The sequence below is a fragment of the Saccopteryx leptura genome, chromosome 12 (genome assembly GCF_036850995.1).
Source record: "Saccopteryx leptura isolate mSacLep1 chromosome 12, mSacLep1_pri_phased_curated, whole genome shotgun sequence".
In the NCBI taxonomy this organism is placed as follows: domain Eukaryota; kingdom Metazoa; phylum Chordata; class Mammalia; order Chiroptera; family Emballonuridae; genus Saccopteryx; species Saccopteryx leptura.
The window spans coordinates 44,722,162-44,742,954 of record NC_089514.1 but is presented as its reverse complement, the minus strand read 5'-3'; the positions used below and the strand labels follow the sequence as shown (position 1 = coordinate 44,742,954).

Sequence of the window (20,793 nt, the reverse complement as noted above, 5' to 3'; positions counted from 1 at the left end):
CCGGAAAAAGGAGAGTCCCGGAGTGAGTGTGCAGCACGGCTTCCTCCCGGAGGCCGTGGCACGGTGGAGTGGCGCCAGTCAGAACACAAAGGGTAACTTAGCAGCATGGCCTTGAAGTATCCTGTCAGCTGAAGAGAACTGGACAGCTCTTACCACTGGCTTCTACGGGGAACTCACTGGGTTTCAGTTCAGTATTCCCAGCCCATCCACCCTGTCCCAGCCCCAGAGGCAAGAGCGAAGAGACTGCTTCACACCTCCCCCACCAAGCACGGGAGAGGGGAGAGGAGTGGTTGTTTGTAGTAACAAAAAAGAGAACTACGGGGCAAGAGCAGTTAAAACGTAGGCAGCGAAAGGAGAGGAATAGTTTTGCAACCCAACTGGGAAGTAGGACGAGAACGCGGCAGCTCTGGTTTCACGTTGCTCTCTGTCCTGGGGCCCCGGGACTGAGCTGTGGGCCCGGCAGTGAGGAAGCCCAGCCCGGGCCCGCGAGGCTCTGCAGGGCTCCGGTTAGAGCTACCTAGAGGGCGAGACGCGCAATATTCCTGTATCTTCAGAGAGGTTGGACGGATGCCCAGGAACTGCGTGGGGTTCTCTCCCAGTGAAGCAGTGCAGAGTGTGTTGGAAAAGATCACCCCAGAGTTTCCATCTAACTCCTCGGAGGCGCCGAGTCTTGAGAACTCGTGCGCAGGCAGGACTACCTCTGGGAAGTGGAGGCTCCGCTGGGACAGGCTGGGGATTCAGCTTGGGGGTGGGGAGGCGGAGGAGGGCCTGCAGTGTGGTCGGGACCCTCGGAGGAGGTGGGTGACAGTGAAGGGTGCACAGGGATGTGGCCCTGATCTGTTCCTCGTTCACCATTGCTCCCATCCTCAAAGCAGCCAAGTGACTGGACAAGACAAGCAGGGGAGGGTTGGAGACGGGAAAAGGATGGCTGGGAATGGCAGGATGGAGTTCCTATCCATTGCTATCTCTCCCTGGCTGTTAATGGAGACACCGTGCCAGGCTGTGAAGCAGGGTAGGCAGAGGAAGCAGCGGCTTGGGAGCAGTAAGGGCAGTGCGGGACAGGGCTTCCCGCTCTCCTCACGCTTTCCCCCCTTTGCTCCCAATGGCCGATAGCAGGCGCTCAAGGAGACTTGTTCAGCTGTTCTGTGGCAGCCTGCTCTGGCCTGCTGCTGACTGGGACTGGCGGGTGAGAAGTGTCCTACACTGCCTGCTGTGGGACAGAGGTGAGAAGCAGACTGCAGTCTCAGCAGACGCAGGCTGGGGTTGCCACAGACCCCACACCTCTGAGTGGTGACAAGTGCGGGAGAACTCTCCTACAGGGATGTCCTGCAGCAGACAGTGTAAGTGTCCCACTAGATCCCGGGCAGCTCTCATATATGCCAACAGCACTGTGTGCTTCTGGCTGAGAGCTCTGTCTGCCATCAGAGCTTGCTTGGCTTTTCAGAGGACAAGCTAGAAGTGCCAGGAGCTCTTCTCCTGAGGAGAAACCCTTATTCAAAAAGGGGTGGACAAATACCCCACTTTCCTCGCCCCTCAGTGGGAGGTCTGATGTGTGCTCTACACTGTCACACACAGTGCCCTCAGTGAGACTGGGCTCCAGCTGCCACAGTGTTAACCCGAAGAGGAACACATCCCCAACTGGCCGCCTCCCATCCCATCTCACTTCCCCACTCTCGCACGATAATTTCCGGTATCACTTCTCCAACTACTTGAGCTCAAATCCTTGCCTCAGGGCCTGCTTTTGGGGGAAATACAAAATAAGACAGGTCCCATCATAAGTAAGAAATAGAAATATGATTGAAGATGTCTGCACATCGGTGAACAGCATACCTTATGACAGTATCATGCAACAAGGAGTACTTGGCTTTTAACTCTGCCACTCTGGTTCCAGCAAGCTTTCCCGCAGCGTATAACTAGCAAAGAGAACACAAGGTCGCTGTTAGCCATCACTCTCTTTCTGTGTTAAGCAGAGAGAGCATGAATATCTTACAAAATCTTTCAGTTAAATATTAGAGAGGAAACTGGATGCTTGGAGAAAGTTCTAGTTCTATACTGGCTCTAGTCAACTCTGTGCTCCGGAGCAAGTCTTTCTCCTCTCTAGACGAAGACTGTGATTTCTTCATCTGCAAATTGGAACAAATTGAAATAAATTTCTCCAATTCTAAAAAAATATTTCTAGGTTTAACAAGCAAACTGAATAGTGTAGTTTACTAGGATGGCTATTTTTATGGTGAGAGAACTAGTAATTATTTGAGCATCTACTAGGAGCAAGTGTTGTACATCAGTTATTTTATTCTCAAAAATATTTTGTGAAGTAGATATAATCTCCATTTTAAACTAAAGTTTAGAAAATTTAAGGAAGTTGTTCGAAGTTACAGAGCTATTTAAAGGCAGAATCAGGATTGAAACATAAGTGGTTTAGCTCCAAAAATCTACATTCACCTCTTGTACCTCGAAGTCTCTGCCTCTAGTGTCAAAAAAACCTGCAAGATTGTCCGGTACATATAGCAGTATTATTTATTCTCTTTTCATTTCTGATAAAAGAACCTTTGATTTACTCTGTAAGTTAGGTGATAAGTAGTTAACAGACATTATAACACAACATTGAACACTAAAGTTTTACCATAATGTAATGAATATTTTGTATTTGGTTTGACTTTGACCGAACTGCTTGTGACACAGTATCAAAAAGATAGAACTAGAGAAAAGATTTGTGGTTTTCATTACCATGTTGTTCTTATCTCCAAAATATTTTTAAATCTATGCACCTTTTCTCCTTTGCTGACCCCACCGGCCCCAGTCCCACCCTCTGCCAGGTGGACTAGTACAGGGTCATCTCCACGGCCCTCCCTCCGTCCCTGTTTCCGCATGGGGCCCTTGTCCTTTTGCTTCTCCTGGAGATCTTTTAAAAACTCAAACGAGGTCTTGTTATGCTCAGTAATTAAAACTCTTCAAGTGAAATAGAATTCAAGAGTCCTGAAGTGACGCTTAAGGTCCTGTGTGAGCTCCTTCACAACACCCTTCTCAGCCTCACGGTGCTCAAGCCACGTGAGCTGCCTTTTATTTCCACAAATGCGTGTCTTTCCTTCCCTAGGGCTTCTGCAGTGGCCTTTCCTCACTCTACCCAACTCCACTTCAACTCTCTCTTCAGACTTCAGCTTGACTGTCAATCCATAAGACCACCTTCTCTGACTTCTATATTTTAGATATTCACATACACCACCCTCCCCAGATAATTTTTATTTTTATGTCACAATATGTGGCAATAAGTTTATGTAATTAAAAAAAACCACATTGCTCTCCAACTAGTAAATAAACACCATGAGGACAGGGCCCAGGCTACCTTGTTCTTGACTCTATCACCAGCCAGTGGAACCATAGGCTCAGTATAGGTGCCTGGCAAAGGTTTGCCAAGGGAGCAAAAGAATGAATGTAACTGATAAAATGTAAAGATTTGAGTCTACATAGTGAGGTTTCATGGTGTCTGTACCCAAATCAGGGTAGAAAAACATTGTTAAATGCACTCTAGGCCCTGGCCTGTGGCTCAGTGGATAGAGCATTGGCTTGGTGTATGGACATCTCAGGTTTGATTTCTAGTCAGGGCATACAGGAGAATTGATCATCTACTTTCTCCCATTTCTCTCTTCTTTCTTCACTGCAGCCAGTGGCTCAACTGGTTCGAGCATGGCCCTGGCTGCTGAGGATAGTTCTGTTGGAGTACATCAGCCTTAGGCACTAAAAATAGCTCACTACTCAAGCATCAGCCCCATATGAGATTGCCAGGTAGATCCTGGTTGGACTGCATGCTGGAGTTGGTTTCACTATCTCCCTGCCTCTCACCTAAAAAAAAAAAACAACAGACTTAGCAAAAACTCGGCTGTTCTCCCTCAGTTGGGTCTCCTCTCAAGTAGAGTGGTTTGAAGCCTCTTGGGAGGTGTGCCAAGGATGCATGTTGGCAAGAGTTACGACCACAGGAGAAGCAGGAGGATAGGGAGGGTTCCTTTCCTATTTGCTGCTCCCATCATTCCACTGCCTCTGGTGCCGAAACACTGAGGAGAGCTCGACAGGGCAAACATCTGATATGTCTTTGCAGTTTCTACATAAACCGGAATAGGTTAAGTCATGGGTGTTCAGGAAAAGGATTGGTAAGCTATCAGTTGGTTTACTCTACTAAAAAATAAACTTTCAAAAAGTTAAAAAAGGATAAAACTGTGGAGAATAGATTTTACCCTCCTTAAAAATAATAGTCATAATCTGGAAGTTAAATGTCATAAAAAATTGACATTTCTGTGAAATTGGAAATTGCCTCTGTAAGCAAGTACACCTCTGGTTAGAAACTTCAGACTCAATTCTAGTAAATGAAAAGCTTCACATACAACCATAACGTGGAAAAATAGTTGCATTTTCACACCACATGATACAAATGGGTACCGAGTTTGTCATGTTTTAAAAATGCAGAATCTAAGAAATAGAGCATAAAGACCTATCTTAAACTGTCAAAGAGTACATACAATGAAAGGTTAGATATAATATCCTAAGTTCATAAATACTGTTTCACAATAGTTACTTGTGTTACTAAATTGCCTTGTTGGTAATTGACACTGAAAGGAAACATTTACTCTAGAGCTAAAAGTTTAACAAGAGTTAGTGATTCATAGATGACATGCAACAATATGGAAAAAATTTCAAAAATTGGAATTCTAGGACATTCCAGGGAAAGTAATAGCTCAGTAAGAACTTACACCAAGTGAACTTATCTGGAAGGGGGTCAGCGTAAGGAAACAATTGGGTGTTTGTGTGTCTGCAGTGCAACCCAAAAGGCCATGATTATTAACCTACTCGATTCTTCTCATTTCTTTTGACATTACCTATTGGTTTGGTCTCATTTCGAGAAATTGTTGCCATGCTTTGGGAGGCAGCATAAACTTGAAATCCTTACTATGCTCATCTCCCCCACCCTCTCCCTTTCATTGCTGGAAATATACAATACAGCCTTTTGAAGTAGTTTCCCAATACAGCTGAGTCTCAACAACCATTCATTACTCCTTTTGTTTGACTTTTTCCCTTAGCGGTTATATGAAGCTTTAACTTTCTCATACACCTAAATCATTCACCAAACAATTTGGTGATCCCCCACATCAGCGGATCCATTGATCCACACCACGTCCACCTTTCAGTTCTCGCACCAGATCTCAAAAACCAAGTCTTCCTTTTCTTCTGGTTAAGACCAGCTGACCCACCCATGCTCTCAAATGTATGCTCTTCCACCCCTACCTAGACATTAAATCACCAGTTACACCTTCTCTCCTTGATAACCTCTATTTTTCCCTCTTTACTGGCTCAGCAGGTAGTAGTCAAGTATATAACAAGTAGATTTGGTTTGAATTACAGCTCTGCTACTTTTTAACTATGTAACCTGAAGTAATATTAAATCAATCTGTGCCTCAGTTTCTTCTTTGTAAAAGAGACAAAAATAACCCCTTTTCATTAAACTGTAGTGAAGACTAAATGACTCAGCCGTATAAGGTATTTCGTATATTATCGAGTACACAAGTAAGGGTTTAATCAATGCCATTTATTTTATTATTATCATTAATATTAACCTTGACCTATAAATTTGTTCAAGTTTTTCTCATTAAAAAAGAAAAGACAAAATTTGCCTTGGGTGCTATGCTCCCATCTACTCACCCTTTTCTCTCACACATTCACTTTCATTTCAGTCTATCTCAGAAAGAGTAGTCTCAGCTCCTATCTCCACTTCCTTGTCTGCCAGTCACGCAGCAGTCCACGGTGACCAGAACACCAGCACATCAGCAAACTGGTAAACTAACTGATGACCCCCTTATATCTCTGCCTCCTTTTTCTTTTATATTTTCTGTAAGAATAATGTTTCCCTTTTAAACACAGTGATTTTCCTTTATGGATGAACGTTCTATTGCTTATTCTAGTTTTAACTTCACATTTTCTAGGCACTGTCATATTTTTCTAGTATTTTTCACTTCTAACTTAAGGTTATTCATATGAAATTGTCATAATCTTTTAATATCTGCAGCGTATTGTAGGATGGCCTAATGTATTTTTTTTTTAATTTTTAATTTATTGTGTTTACATGGATTCAAGTGTCCCACTGAATATAACTCCCTCCCCTCCACTCCTGTGTCACTTTTTATACCCTTTTTGCCCCCCATAACACCCTCCCCCCTTCCCTCTAGGATTTGCCGTCTGGTTATCTATATCTCTGTGTTATGTATAAATATATATAGTTTCTCTAACCCCTTTACCTTCTTTGATCCCATCCCTCATCCGCTTCCCTCTGACAGCTGTCCCTCTGCTCCCTGTGACCTCGTCTCTGCCACTATTCCGCTCCTCAGTTCCTTGTTCATTAGATTCCACATATATTATGAAATCATATGATATTTTTCTTTCTTTGTCTGGCTTATTTTACTTAGCTTGATAATCTCTAGGTCCATCCAAGCCATCGCAAAAGGTAAGATTTCCTTCTTTTTCACGGCCACATAGTATTCCATTGTGTATATGTACCACTGCTTTTTAATCTACTCATCCACTGACGGACACTTGGGTTGTTTCAAGATCTTGGCTATTGTAAACAATGATGCAATAAACATGGGGGTGCATTTCTCCTTTTGAATCAGTGATTTGATATTCTTAGGGTATATTCCTAAAACTGGGATAGCTGGGTCAAAAGGCAGTTCCATTTTTAATTATTTGAGGAAACCCTATATAGTTCTCCACAGTGGCTGCAAAAGTCTGCATTTCCACAAGCAGTGCAGGAGGGTTCCCTTTTCTCCACATCCTCACCGCCAGCACTTACTCTGTGTTGTTTTGTTAATGAGCAACATTCTGACAGGTATGAGTTGGTATCTCATTGTGATTTTAATTTGCATTTCTCTGATGATTAGTGAAGTTGAACACTTTTTCACCTGCCTATTGACCATTTGTATGTCTTCTTTGGAGAAGTGTCTATTCAGTTCTTTTGCCATTTTTAAGTTGGATTGTTTATCTTCCTGGTGTTGAGTTTTAGAAGTTCTTTATAAATTTTGGTTATTAACACCTTATCAGATGTATTGGCGAATATGTCCTCTCATTGTGTGGGTTGTCTTTTTTTTTTTTTCATTTTTCTGAAGCTGGAAACGGGGAGGCAGTCAGACAGACTCCCACATGCGCCGGACTGGGATCCACCCGGCATGCCCACCAGGGGGCGATGCCCTGCCCATCTGGGGCGTCGCTCTGCTGCATTCAGAGCCATTCTAGCGCCTGAGACAGAGGCCACAGAGCCATCCCTAGCGCCCGGGCCATCTTTGCTCCAATGGAGCCTCGCTGTGGGAGGGGAAGAGAGAGACAGAGAGGAAGGAGAGGGGGAGTTGTGGAGAAGCAAATGGGCGCCTCTCCTGTGTGCCCTGGCCGGGAATCGAACCTGGGACTCCTGCACGCCAGGCCGACGCTCTACCGCTGAGCCAACCGGCCAGGGCCGTGGGTTGTCTTTTTATTTTGTTAACGGTGTCTTTTGCTGTGCAAAAGCGTTTTAGTTTGTTATAGTCTCATTTGTTCATCCTGTCCTTTATTTCACTTGCGTGTGGAGATAAATCAGCAAAAATATTGCTACGAGAGATATTGGAGAGTTTACTGCTTATGTTTTCTTCGAAGATGTTTATGGTTTCACTACTTACATTTAGTTCTTTTATCCATTTTGAGTTTATTTTTGTGAATGGTATAAGTTGGTGGTCTAGTTTCATTTTTTTTTTTTTTGCAGGTACCTGTCCAATTTTCCCAATATCATTTATTACTCCATTGTGTGTTCTTACCTCTTTTGTCAAATATTAATTGACCATAAAGGTGTGAGTTTATTTCTGTGTTCTCTGTTCTGTTAATCTGTTCTTATGTCAGTACCAAGCTATTTTGAGTACAATGGCCTTGTAGTATAACTTGATATCAGTAAGTATGATACCTCCAACTTTATTCTTCTCTTTCAAGATTGCTGAGGCAATGTGTGTTCTTTTGGTTTCATATAAATTTTTGGAATATTGGTTCTATATTTTTCAAGTACGTCATTGGCATTTTAATAGGAATTGCATTGAGTTTATAGATTGCTTTGGGTAATATAGACATTTTAATGATGTTTATTCTTCCTATACATGAACATTGTATAAGCTTCCACTTGTTTGTATCTTCCTTGAGTTCTTTTATCAATGTTTTATAATTTTCTGAGTACAAGTCCTTTACCTCATTAGTTAAATTTACTCATAGGTACTTTATTTTTTTTGTTGCAATAGTGAAGGGAGTTGTTTCCTTAATTTCTCTTTCAGACAGTTTATTGTTGGTGTATAAAAATGCCACTGATTTCAGAATATTAATTTTATATCCTGCCACTTTGCTGAATTCATTTATCAGGTCTAGTAGATTTTTGACTGGGACGTTAAGGTTTCCTATATATAATATCATGTTATCAGGAAATATGATAGTTTTACTTCTTTTCCAATTTGGATGCCTTTTATTTCTTCTTGTCTGATGCTGTGGCTACGACTTCCAGAACTACGTTGAATAAGAGTGGTGAAAGGGGGCACCCCTGCCTTGTTCCTGATCTTAAAGGGATTGCTTTCAATTTTTGCCCAGTGATTATAATGTTGGCTGTGGGTTTGTCATAGATGGCCTTTATCATGTTGAGGTATGTTCCCTGTATTCCCACTTTGCTGAGAGTTTTGGTCATAAATGGGTGCTGGATTTTATCAAATGCTTTTTCTGCATCTATTGATTATTATCATGTGATTTTTACCCTTCCTTTTGTTTATGTGATGAATCACATTTATTGATTTGCAAATACTGTACCAGCCATGCCTCCCCAGAAAAATGCCACTTAATCATGATCTATGATTTTTTTCATGTATTGCTGGATCCGGTTTGCTAATATTTTGTTGAGAATTTTAGCATCTAAGTTCATTAGGGATATTGGCCTATAGTTTTCTTTCTTTGTAGTGTCTTTATCTGGTTTTGGAATGAGCGTTATGCTTGCCTCATGAAAGGAGCTTGGAAGTGTTCCTTTCTCTTGAATTTTTTGAAATAGCTTGAGAAGGATAGGAGATAGATATTTGGTAAAATTTGCCTGTGAAGCCTTCTGGTAAAGGACTTTTGTTTGCTGGAAATTTTTTGATAACTGTATCAATTTCATTTGTTGTAATCGGTCTGTTTAGGTTTTCTGATTCTTTCAGATTTAGTTTTGGAAGGTTATATGTTTCTAGGAATTTATCCATTTTGCCTAGGTTGTCCATTTTTTTGGCATATGGATCTTTATAGTATTTTCTTACAATCCTTTGTATTTCTGCAGTGTCAGCTGTTACTTCTCCACTTTCATTTCTAATTTTATTTATTTGAGTCCTCTGTCTTTTTTTCTCGATGAGTCTGGTTAAGGTTTCATCAGTCTTATTTACCTTGTCAAAAAACCAGCTTTTAGTTTCCTGGATCTTCTGTATTGTTTTTTTTAATTTGTTTGTTTGTTTTTGTATTTTTCTGAAGTTGGAAACGGGGAGGCAGTCAGACAGACTCCCACATGCGCCCGACCTGGATCCACCCAGCACGCCCACCAGGGGGTGATGCTCTGCCCATCTGGGGCATTGCTCTGCCGCAATCAGAGCCATTCTAGCGCCTGAGGCAGAGGCCACAGAGCCATCCTCAGTACCCGGGCAAACCTTGCTCCAATGGAGCCTTGGCTGCGGGAGGGGAAGAGAGAGATAGAGAGGAAGGAGAGGGGGAGGGGTGGAGAAGCAGATGGGCGCTTCTCCTGTGTGCCCTGGCCGGGAATCAAACCCGGGACTTCTGCACGCCAGGCTGACGCTCTACCACTGAGCTAACTGGCCAGGGCCTCTTCTGTATTGTTTTTTTAGCCTCTATGTCATTTATTTCCACTCTGATTTTTTTTTAATTTAAATTTTTTTTGGTATATTTTTTGAAGTGAGAAGCAGGGAGGCAGACAGACAGACTCCCACATGCACCTAATTGGGATCCACTCAGCATGCCCACTAGGGGGTGATGCTCTGCCCATCTCGGGTGTTACTCTGTTGCGACCAGAGCCATTCTAGCACCTGAAGCAGAGGCCATGGAGCCATCCTCAGCACCCTGGCCAACTTTGCTCCAATGGAGCCTTGGCTGCTGGAGAGGAAGAGAGAGACAGAAAGGAGAGCAGGAAGGGTGGAGAAGCAGATGAGTGCTTCTCTTGTGTCCTCTGACTGGGAATCAAACCCAGGACTTCCACACACCTGGGCTGATGCGCTATCACTGAGCCAAATGGCCAGGGCTTGCTCTAAACTTTATTATTTTCTTTCTTCTACTTCCTCTGGGCTTTATTTGTTGTTCTTTTTTTGGTTCTTTTAGATGCAGGGTTAACTTGTTTATTTGAGCTTTTTCTTGTTTCTTAAGGTATGCCCATAATGCTATGAACTTTCCTCTCAGGACTGGTGTTGCTGTGTTCCATAAATTTTGAGTTGTTTTATGTTCATTTTCATTTGTTTCAAGGACATTTTTTTATTTCTTCCTTGATCTCGTTGTTAACCCATTTGCTATTTAATAACATTCTATTTAGCCTCCAAGTGTTTGAATGTTTTTCAGTTTTTCTATTGTAGTTGATTTCTAGTTTCATGCCATTGTGATCAGAGAAAATGCTTGATATGATTTCAATCTTCTTAGAGAATGTACCATGAGCACTTGAAAAGAATGTACATTCTGCTACTTTGTGGTGAAATGTTCAGAAGATATCAAGTAAATCTATTTTCTAGTGTGTCATTTAAGACTGCTATTTCTTTGTTAATTTTTTGTCTGGAGGATCTATCCATTGATGTTAGTAGGGTATTAAAATCTCCTACTATTATAGTATTGCTGTTGATCTCTCCCTTTATGTCTATAAAAACCTTCTTTATATATTTAGGTGCTCCTATATTAGATGCATAGATATTTACAATAGTTATATCCTCCTGTTGGATTGCTCTCTTTATTATTATGTAGTGACCTTTATCCTTCACTGTAGACTTTGTTTTAAAGTCTATTTTGTCAGATATAAGTATTGCTAACTCAGCTTTTTCATTTATTTTGAGTGAAATGCTTTTTTTTCATCCCTTCAATTTTAGTCTATGTGTATTTTTTGTTCTGAAGTGGGTCTCTTGTAGTCAGCATATGTACAGGTCCTATTTTCTTATCCACACAGCTACCTTATGTCTGTTGATTGGAGCATTTAATTCATTTACGTTTAAGGTTAATATTGATATATAGTTGTTTATTGTTATTTTATTCTTTAAATCTACAATTCCCCTTTTCTCAATTTTTTTTCCCTTTGCTCTTTTTACAGCAGGCCCCTTAACATTTCTTGCAGTACTGGTTTGATTGTAATGAATTCCTTGAGTTTTTATTTTTATTTTTATTTTTTTATCTGTGAAGCTTTTTATTTCCTCTTCAATTTTAAATGATAGCCTTGCTGGATAAAGTAGGCTTGGTTGTAGGTTCTTGTTTTGCATCACTTTGAACATTTTTTGCCAATTCCTTCTGGCTTCAAGCGTTTCTGTTGAGAAGTTGTATGTCATCCTTATGGGGGCTCCTCTGTAGGTAATTAACTGCTTTTTTCTTGCAGCTTTTAGTATTTTTTCTTTGTCTCTTAATTTTGACATTTTAATTATGATGTGTCTTGGTGTAGGCCTCCTTGGGTTCCTCTTTAATGGGACTCTCTGTGCTTCTTGAACTTGTGTAGCTTTTTCTTACATCAATTTAGGGACATTTTTTGCTACGATTTCTTCATACAGGTTCTCTATTCCTGTTCATTCTCTTCTCCTTCAGGAACCCCTATGATGTGAATGTTGTTTCTCTTCATGTCTTCACAGAGGTCTCTTAGAGTTTCATTAGTCTTTTTGAGCCTGTTTTCTTTTTGCTGCTCTACTTCTGTGCTTATGTTTATCTTCTTTTCTAAATTGCTGATTCAGTCTTCTACTTCATCTTGCCTGCTGTTGATTCCTTCTAGTGTAGTCTTAATTTCTGATATTGTGTTTGTCATTTCTAACTGGTTCTTTCTTATGATTTCAATGTCATTTTTGATGCTTGCTATCTATTTAGGTGCTCATTATGTCCATCCATTGTTGCTCTAAGGTCCTTGAGCATCTTAAAAATCATTATTTTAAACTCTGAATCTGGTATTTTGGTTATTTTCATCTTATTCAGTTCTTTTTCTGGGGATTCCTTTTGTTGATTCATTTGGGTCATGTTTCTATAGTTGCATGCTTGGTAGGTTAGACAGCTGAGGTTGTGAATACAACATTTGTGGGACCCCCCTTCTTCAGGAGTCTCTTGGTCAGGAGCTCAGTACAGGGAACGTGGCCCCTATTCCAGAGCTTGATCACTCAGCCTCCGCTGGATACTCAAATTTTATTTCTCCCCAACAAGGTGAGCAGCAGTTTCAGATCAAAGTGAGGCCCACAGTCCCCTCTTCAACAGTTCTTTCAGCTGTTGAGATCCCAGTCTCAGGAAGGAAGATTGAGAGAGTCCTCTCCTGGGGCTGACTGTGCCCCTCCTGAAGGTGGCTAAGGCCCTCAACCAGATCCAACAATAGACTCACAGGGACCCACATATTAAATGTCCATGCTCCAGGCCCTCTCCCTTCCCCCTGTGGAATCTAGGCTAGCAGGACAGAATATCCAGTGCCCAGGCCAGCTGACTGTGAAGCTCCACCCTATCTAATAATGGACATGAGCCGCTGTGCTGGTGCTGATCACAGAAAGTGGAACTTGCTTCAACTAGACCTGGTGTGAGGACCTTTTCCTTAGGATACCACTCTAGCAGGGGTTGTTAGGTCCTGAACCGATGCTTTCCATGCTGGCCTCTGGATATGCCAGCCCTGTGCCTCCCCAAGCAGGAACCCAGTGCAGAGCAGTGGGAGACATTGCCCACGTCTGGCCCTCTGTAACCTTCTTGGAGTTACAAGCAATTCAGAGTTTGTGGCTGCCTCTGCTGGGCCCAGATGTACATGGGAATACCAAGCTGCACTCCTAGGCTGGTTTTTACTCACTCTGGTCCTGGGGGAAAGTCCACTGAAACACCCAAGGTTCCCTTAGTCCTGCCTCCTGTAGCCTCTGTCTGCTGGCTGGCTATTGGGCTCAGCCACTGAAAAAAACCTCTGCTAGAGTCTAGAGCCTGCAGCAATTCAGAGATTAGGAAGGGTGGTGGGTATGGCTCTGCCCCTTGACCCCAGGTGTCAATCTGTCCAGGCCTTTTTCACAGACCTCAATAGGGTGAGGACCCAGGAGTCTGGTGGGTGTGGCCTCTGAGACCCAGAGGTGTGGTTTGCCCACCCACTGTTTTAATTGAGTCTCTTGTGAGGTGGAAGCACCAGTCATAGTCTTGAGAGAGTGTGTTGGAGGAGCTCCAATCTCAATACCAGAAAATTGAATCACTGATGCCCCCCTGCTTCCTGGCCTCTCAGAATGACCCATCACCATGACTGGGGCAGGAGAGACTCCCAAGGGCAGAGCAGCTGCTTTTCCCCAGGCGATGCCACTCAGAAGGGATTGCTCCACCCTAGAAAGATGGCGACTGCAGTATTGGAGAATGACTCAGCACAGGGGTTCCAGTGGCTATCCCCCACAGTGTCTCTCCCTGGGCCTCCAACTTTACACTTTCCTCCCACAACTCCAGTCCTCTCAGCTCTCCCCCAACAGAGCTGTGGATGAAGTTTTCTGTTGGGCCGTTTAAAATGGAGTCTGCCCCTGAGAGCTCTGTCTCTTTCTTGCTGACAGAAACCTGGCACTTTTCACAACTAAATGCTGTCTGGGCACCTCTTCTAAACTCTGGGGCTCTAGCCTGGGGCTCCGGGCCTGGAGCTGAGGACCCACACCTCTAAGGGCAACCCACCCTGCCCTGTGAGTCCCTCCAGACCTTTAGCTGCCACTCGCTCCTGGGAGTGGGACAGCCCTTTCCATGTCTCCACCCTTCCTATCAGTCTCAGTGTGGTTTCTTTGGTGATCCTTGGTTATAGACTCCTCTTAGTTTAGTCCAAAGTTGGTTTTTCAAGATGATTGTTCTTAAATTAAGTTGTAATCCAATTTGGTCCTGGGAGGTGGCAGTTGGAACATCCCCCTACTCCGTCACCATTTTTTTCCCTCTCTCTGGCTACTTTTGATAGTTTTTCTTCATCTCTGTTTTTTAGTAATTTGTTTATGATCTGCCTTGGTGTGGTTTTCTTTGGCTCTAGATTTGTCAAAGTTTTGGATCTGTGGGTTTATAGATTTCATCAAGTTTGAGATATTTTCTCATATTATTTCTTTAAATATTTTTACTGTCCCCCCCCCCCTTCTGTGAGGGTAATTACTCATATATTTGGCCACATGATGTCCATAGATCACTGATGTTCTTGTTCATTTTTATCTTCTAGTCTTTTTCTTTCATTTTGGACAGTTTTTACTGTTATATCATAAAGTCCATTAATCTCTTCTTCTTTAGTGTCTAATCTGCTGTTAACCCCATCTATTGAGTTTTTCATCTCAGCTATTGTAATTTTTATCTTTGCAAGTTTGATTTGTGTCTTTTTATAACTTCCACATCTCTTTTTATGCTTATGCTTTCCTCTACCTTTCCCCCAAAATTCAAAATAGCTATTCTAACGCACTTGTCTACTAATTCTATTTCTGTGTCTACTCTACTAATTGAGATTTCTCTTCATTATATGTCATATGTTTCTGCTTCTTTGCATGCCTAGTAAGTTTTTTTGTATTTTTCTGAAGTGAGAAGCAGGGAGGCAGAGAGACAGACTACTGCATGCGCCCAAATGGGATCCTCCTGGCATGCCCAACAGGGGGTGATGCTTGGTCTATCTGGGCCATTGCTCTGTTGCAACTGGAGCCCTTCTAGTGCCTGAGGGGGAGGCCATGGAGCCATCCTCAGTGCCCAGGCCAACTTTGCTCCAATGGAGCCTTGGCTGTGGGAGGGGAAGAGAGAGATAGATAGAAAGGAGAGAGGGGCCCTGGTCGGTTGGCTCAGTGGTAGAGCACCGGCCTGGCATGCAGGAGTCCCGGGTTCGATTCTTGGCCAGGGCACACAGGAGAAGCGCCCATCTGCTTCTCCACCCCTCCCCCTCTCCTTCCTCTCTGTCTCTCTCTTCCCCTCCCGCAGCCAAAACTCCACTGGAGCAAAAAGATGGCCTGGGCACTGGGGATGGCTCTGTGGCCTCTGCCTCAGGCGCTAGAGTGGCTCTGGTTGCAACAGAGCAATGCCCCGGATGGGCAGAGCATCGCCCCCTTGTGGGCGTGCCGGGTGGATCCCAGTTGGGCGCATGCAGGAGTCTGTCTGACTGCCTCCCCATTTCCAGCTTCAGAAAAATACAAAAAAGAAAAAAAAAAAGAAAGGAGAGAGGGAAGGGTGGAGATGCTGATGGGCACTTCTCCTGTGTGCCTGGCTGGGAATTGAACCTGGGACTTTCACATGCCAGGATGATGCTCTACTACTGAGCCAATCAGCCAGGGCTGCAAACCTAGTAATTTTTGATTGGATGCAAGATATTGTGAATTTTACACTGTTGAGAGATAAATTTTTTTGGTGTTCCTTTAATTATTTTGGGGTTCTGTGAGTCACAGTTAAGTTACTGTTAATTTAACAAACTGTTGGAAATAGTTTGGTTTTTTCAAGACTTGCTTTTAACTCATCTACTCATGCTCTCAAACATACTCTTTTTTAAAATATACAGTATTTTGTCTAGGGCTATCGGACCCCACTACTTATTCAATACCTTTCTATCCAGAGCCCATGTATTAGGAGGTCTTTCTATTCTGGTTGATGGAAACATGAGCCATTCTTGGCCCTGGTATTCTTGGCTCTAGGTATTGTTCCACGCCCTCCTCTCTGGGAGTTCCTTCTCCAGCCTCAGCAGTCTCTTTGCAAGTATGCACTGATCAGTACCATCCTGCAGGACTCTGGATCTCTCCATCTCTCTCCCTCTTTCCCTGAAACTCTCTCCTTTCATGATCTATGTATTTTGCCAGTTTGGGCCTCCCTCAACCCCAAATTCTGTCTTCTCAAATCAGCAATACCTGGCTCTGTGTTCTCTTTTCTATGCAACCACTGGAAATTATCTAAATAGTAAGCTGGTGGCTATAGGCTTAACTTCATTTATTTCCCTACTGCCAGGGATTACTGTCCTGTGCTGTCTGTTGTCCAAAGTCTAAATACCATTGTTTCATATCATTTGATCAGTTTTTTTAGTAACTTAATGTAGAAGAATATATCCAGTTTCTTTTAATACACTTTGCTGGAAGTAGAGCCCTAGTGAACTTTTAAGTATTAAGTTCAAGTTACACTTTTCTGTCTTTATCTTACTTAGTAATTTTATGACATTTATTACAATTGACCTATTTATAGTTCATTATTCTTAGAATTCTCTCCTTCTCTGTTTCCTGTGAAATATGGTCTCATGGTTCTTTCTTTATTCTTCTGTTTTCTTCTCTGGTCCCCCCATAAAAGTTGGTGTTGACCAGGATTTAGTCTTTACCCTTTTACTCATTTTAAATTACTCACAATCTAAGAGTATCTTACTTACTCTCATAGTTTGAACTATCACTTATATGCTGATGACTCTCAAATAGAAGGGTCCACAGGCTATCTGTTATTATTGGACAAGCTGGAACAGGTTGTCCTGGTGAAGGAACCTATAAAGCTATGGTAGTTATGATTAGAGTATAGACCTCGTCTTTGTTTAACCCCTAAAATTATTTATTTGAAGAATATCATTGTTAGGTATTGTGACCATTTTTTTAGAGATATTGGGTAATATGGGGCATTACATTTATAGATTCTGTTGAAATAGATATTGTCATCTTGTTTTATATAACAAACATAATTTATAATATGCCATGCACAAGCCTTCATCACTTCTTCTTTTTTCTCCTTCCTTCCTTCTTTCCTTCCTTCCTTCCTTCCTTCCTTCCTTCCTTCCTTCCTTCCTTCCTTCCTTCCTTCCCTCCCTCCCTCCCTCCCTCCCTCTGTCCCTCCCCTCCCCTCCCCTCACTTTCCCTCCCTCCCTCCCTCCCTTCCTTCTTTCTTTCTTTCTTTCTTTCTTTCTTTCTTTCTTTCTTTCTTTCTTTCTTTCTTTCTTTCTTTCTTTCTTTCTTCTTTCTTTCTTTCAAGGGAGATAGTGAGGCAGACTCCTGCATACTCCCCGACCAGGATCTACCCAGCAACCCCCATCTGGAGCCAATGCTTGAATCAGCTGAGCAATTTTTAGTGCCTGAGGTTGATGTACTGGGACCAACCAACTGAGCCATCTCAGTGACTGAGCCAATGCTCAAAGCAATCGAGCCACTGCCTGAAGAGGGAAAGAAGGGGAAAAAGGAGAGGAGAGAAGCAGATGGTTGCTTCTCTTGTATGCCCTGATCAGGAATCAAACCCGTGATATCCATACGCTGGGCCAATGCTCTATCCACTGCTCAGGGACCAGCCAGGGTCCCTCAACACTCTTTATTGAGAATGTGGCAATAGCCAATTAACCACTCTCTTTAAATTCAAGTCTTGTCCCCTTTGAATTTATCCTTCAGGCTGCCAACAAAGTGCTCTATGCAAACACAATTTTTACTTTGCTTTAAACCTTTCAAAATATCCCATCACCTTCAGAATTAAGTCTAATATTAGATCCCTCAACATGGTGTACAAGGGTCTTCATTATCTGTCAACTGCCATCCCTCCCCTCCTTTTCTAAACCTCCCATGACCATTTCAGTTTTATCATACTTCCTGTGGTAGGCAGATGTTCATGTACTAATTCCTGAAACCTGTGGATATGCTACTTTACGTGGCAAAAAGGACTCTGCAGATGTGATTAAGAGTATGGACCTTGAGAAAGGGGAGATTATTATGGTTTATCTGTCTAGGCCCAATCTAATCACATGAGTCCTTAGAAGCAGAAAATCTTTCCTGGCTGAGTTAGAGAGATGAAATGGAATAAGGAGGAAAGAATGGAAGGACTGTGAGAAGGACTTTACTAGATGAAGGGAGTCATAAGAAAAAGAATGTGTGTAGCCTCTAGAAGCTAGAAAAGGCAAGAAATCAGTTACTCCCCAAGTGCCACCAGTCAAGAATGCAGTCCTGCCTATATCTTGATGTTTGCTCATTGAGACTCATGTTGGACTTCTGACTACAAAATTAAAGATAGTAAATTTGTGTTAAGCCATAAATTTGTGCTAATTTGTTATGAAAGCAATAGAAAACTAAGACAGCTCTCAAATTGTACCATGTCCTTGCACATTATATTCTCCTGTCTTTAATTTCTTTACTATCTTGCCCACTTGGAGAGCTCGTATTCTCCCTTTAAAACATCTCAGTGGTCACCACCTGTGGATCTTTCCATCTCCAGGCAGAATTACTTTTTCTCTCTATGGCTTCTCTACTTTTAGGTGCATCTAGTATTATACACATTGTACACAATTATCAATATATGTTTAAATGTGTCTCCCCACTAGGCTATGTACTCCTTGATGATGGGAACCCTACTGCAATCATCTTTGAGTCCCAGCATATAGCTTGGTATTTTGTAAGTGCTCAATCATGTTCAATAAACTGTTCTTTTATTTTAAATTAAAACTTTTTATTGTATTGAGGTAACATTATTTAATAAAATTATATAGGTTTCAGGTGTCCAATATTATAACATATCATCTGTACATTGTATTGTGTGTTCACCACCTTGTCTAGACTTCTTCCATCACCATTTATCTTCCCTTTACCTTCTTCTACCTCTCTCCACTCCCTTTTCCTCTGGTGATCACCATATTGTCGTCTATGAGTTTTGTTTGTTATTTTTGCTTAATCCCTTCACCTTTTTTAGCCAGCCCTCCAATACCCTCCCCTCTGACAACTACCAGTCTGTTCTTTGTGCCTGGGAAACGGTTTATTTATTTATTTATTTATTTAGTAGGTATGTATGCATTTATTAATTAATTTCTTTTTGAGAGAAAGCAATTTGTTCCATTTATTTATGCATTCATTGGTTGATTCTTTTTATTTATTTATTTATTTATTTTTAAATTTTACTAGGGTGGCATCAATAAATCAGGGTACATATGTTCAAAGAGAACATGTCCAGCTTATCTTGTCGATCAATTATGTTGCATACCTATCACCTAAAGTCAGATTGTTCTCCGTCACCTTCTATCTAGTTTTCTTTGTGCCCTCTCCCTTTCCCTCTCCCTCCCCCCCCCATAACCACCACACTCCTGTCAATGTCTCTTAGTCTCGTTTTTATGTCCCACCTACGTATGGAATAATGCAGTTCTTGGTTTTTTCTGATTTACTTATTTCACTTCGTATAATGTTATCAAGATCCTACCATTTTGTTGTAAATGATCCGATGTCATCATTTCTTATGGCTGAGTAGTATTCCATAGTGTATATGTGCCACATCTTCTTTATCCAGTCTTCTATTGATGGGCTTTTTGGTTGTTTCCATGTCTTGGCCACTGTGAACAATGCTGCAATGAACATGAGGCTGCATGTGTCTTTACGTATCAATGTTTCTGAGTTTTTGGGGTATATACCCAGTAGAGGGATTGCTGGGTCATAAGGTAGCTCTATTTTCAGTTTTTTGAGGAACCACCATACTTGTTTCCATAATGGTTGTACTACTTTACATTCCCACCAACAGTGAATGAGGGTTCCTTTTTCTCCACAGCCTCTCCAACATTTGCTATTACCTGTCTTGTTAATAATAGCTAATCTAACAGGTGTGAGGCGGTATCTCATTGCAGTTTTGATTTGCATTTCTCTAATAACCAATGAAGATGAGCATCTTTTCATATATCTGTTGGCCATTTGTATTTCTTCCTGGGAGAAGTGTCTATTCATGTCCTCTTCCCATTTTTTTTTTATTGGATTGTTTGTTTGTTTGTTGTTAAATTTTATGAGTTCTTTGTATATTTTGGATATTAGGCCCTTATCTGAGCTGTTGTTGGAAAATATCATTTCCCATTTAGTTGGCTGTCTATTTTGTTGTCAGTTTCTCTTGCTGAGCAAAAACTTCTTAGTCTGATGTAGTCCCATTCATTTATTTTTGCCTTCACTTCCCTTGCCTTTGGAGTCAAATTCATAAAATGCTCTTTAAAACCAAGGTCTATGAGTTTAGAACCTATGTCTTTTTCTATGTACTTTATTGTTTCAGGTCTTATATAGGTTTTTGATCCATTTTGAATTAATTTTAGTACAAGGGGACAAACTGTAGTCCAGTTTCATTCTTTTGCATGTGGCTTTCCAGTTTTCCCAGCACCATTTGTTGAAGAGGCTTTCTTTTTTCCATTGTGTGTTCTTGGCCCCTTTATCAAAAATTATTTGACCATATATATGTGGTTTTATTTCTGGACTTTCTATTCTGTTCCATTGGTCTGAGTGTCTATTTTTCTGCCAATACCATGCTGTTTTGATTGTCGTGGTTCTATAATATATTTTGAAGTCAGGTATTATAATGCCCCCAGCTTCATTCTTTTTCTTTAGGATTGCTTTGGCTATTCGGGGTTTTTTATAGTCCCATATAAATCTGATGATCTTTTGTTTTATTTCTTTAAAATATGTCATTGGAATTTTGATGGGAATTGCATTAAATTTGTATATTGCTTTGGGTGATATGGCCATCCTGATTATATTTATTCTTCCTATCCAAGAACAAAGAATATTCTTCCATCTCATTGTATCTTTTTTGATTTCCCTTAACAGTGCTTTGTAGTTTTTGTTATATAGGTCCTTTACATTCTTTGTTATGTTTATTCTTAGGTATTTT

General features: G+C 41.6%; 1 protein-coding gene across 5 annotated transcripts in view; it reads right to left on the bottom strand.

Annotated features, from left to right (window-relative positions):
• The window catches only part of CCDC146 (coiled-coil domain containing 146), a 194,783-nt gene that overhangs the window by 52,149 nt on the left and 121,841 nt on the right, over positions 1 to 20,793 (bottom strand). For all 5 annotated transcript variants that reach the window (XR_010747551.1, XM_066354445.1, XM_066354449.1 and 2 more), the window contains exon 3: positions 1,831 to 1,913. Coding sequence is in view for 4 of the 5 variants with exons in the window: in XM_066354445.1 (XP_066210542.1) it covers positions 1,831 to 1,913 (83 nt within the window). In the remaining variant the exon portion in view is untranslated. The remainder of the gene's footprint in view (positions 1 to 1,830; positions 1,914 to 20,793) is intronic.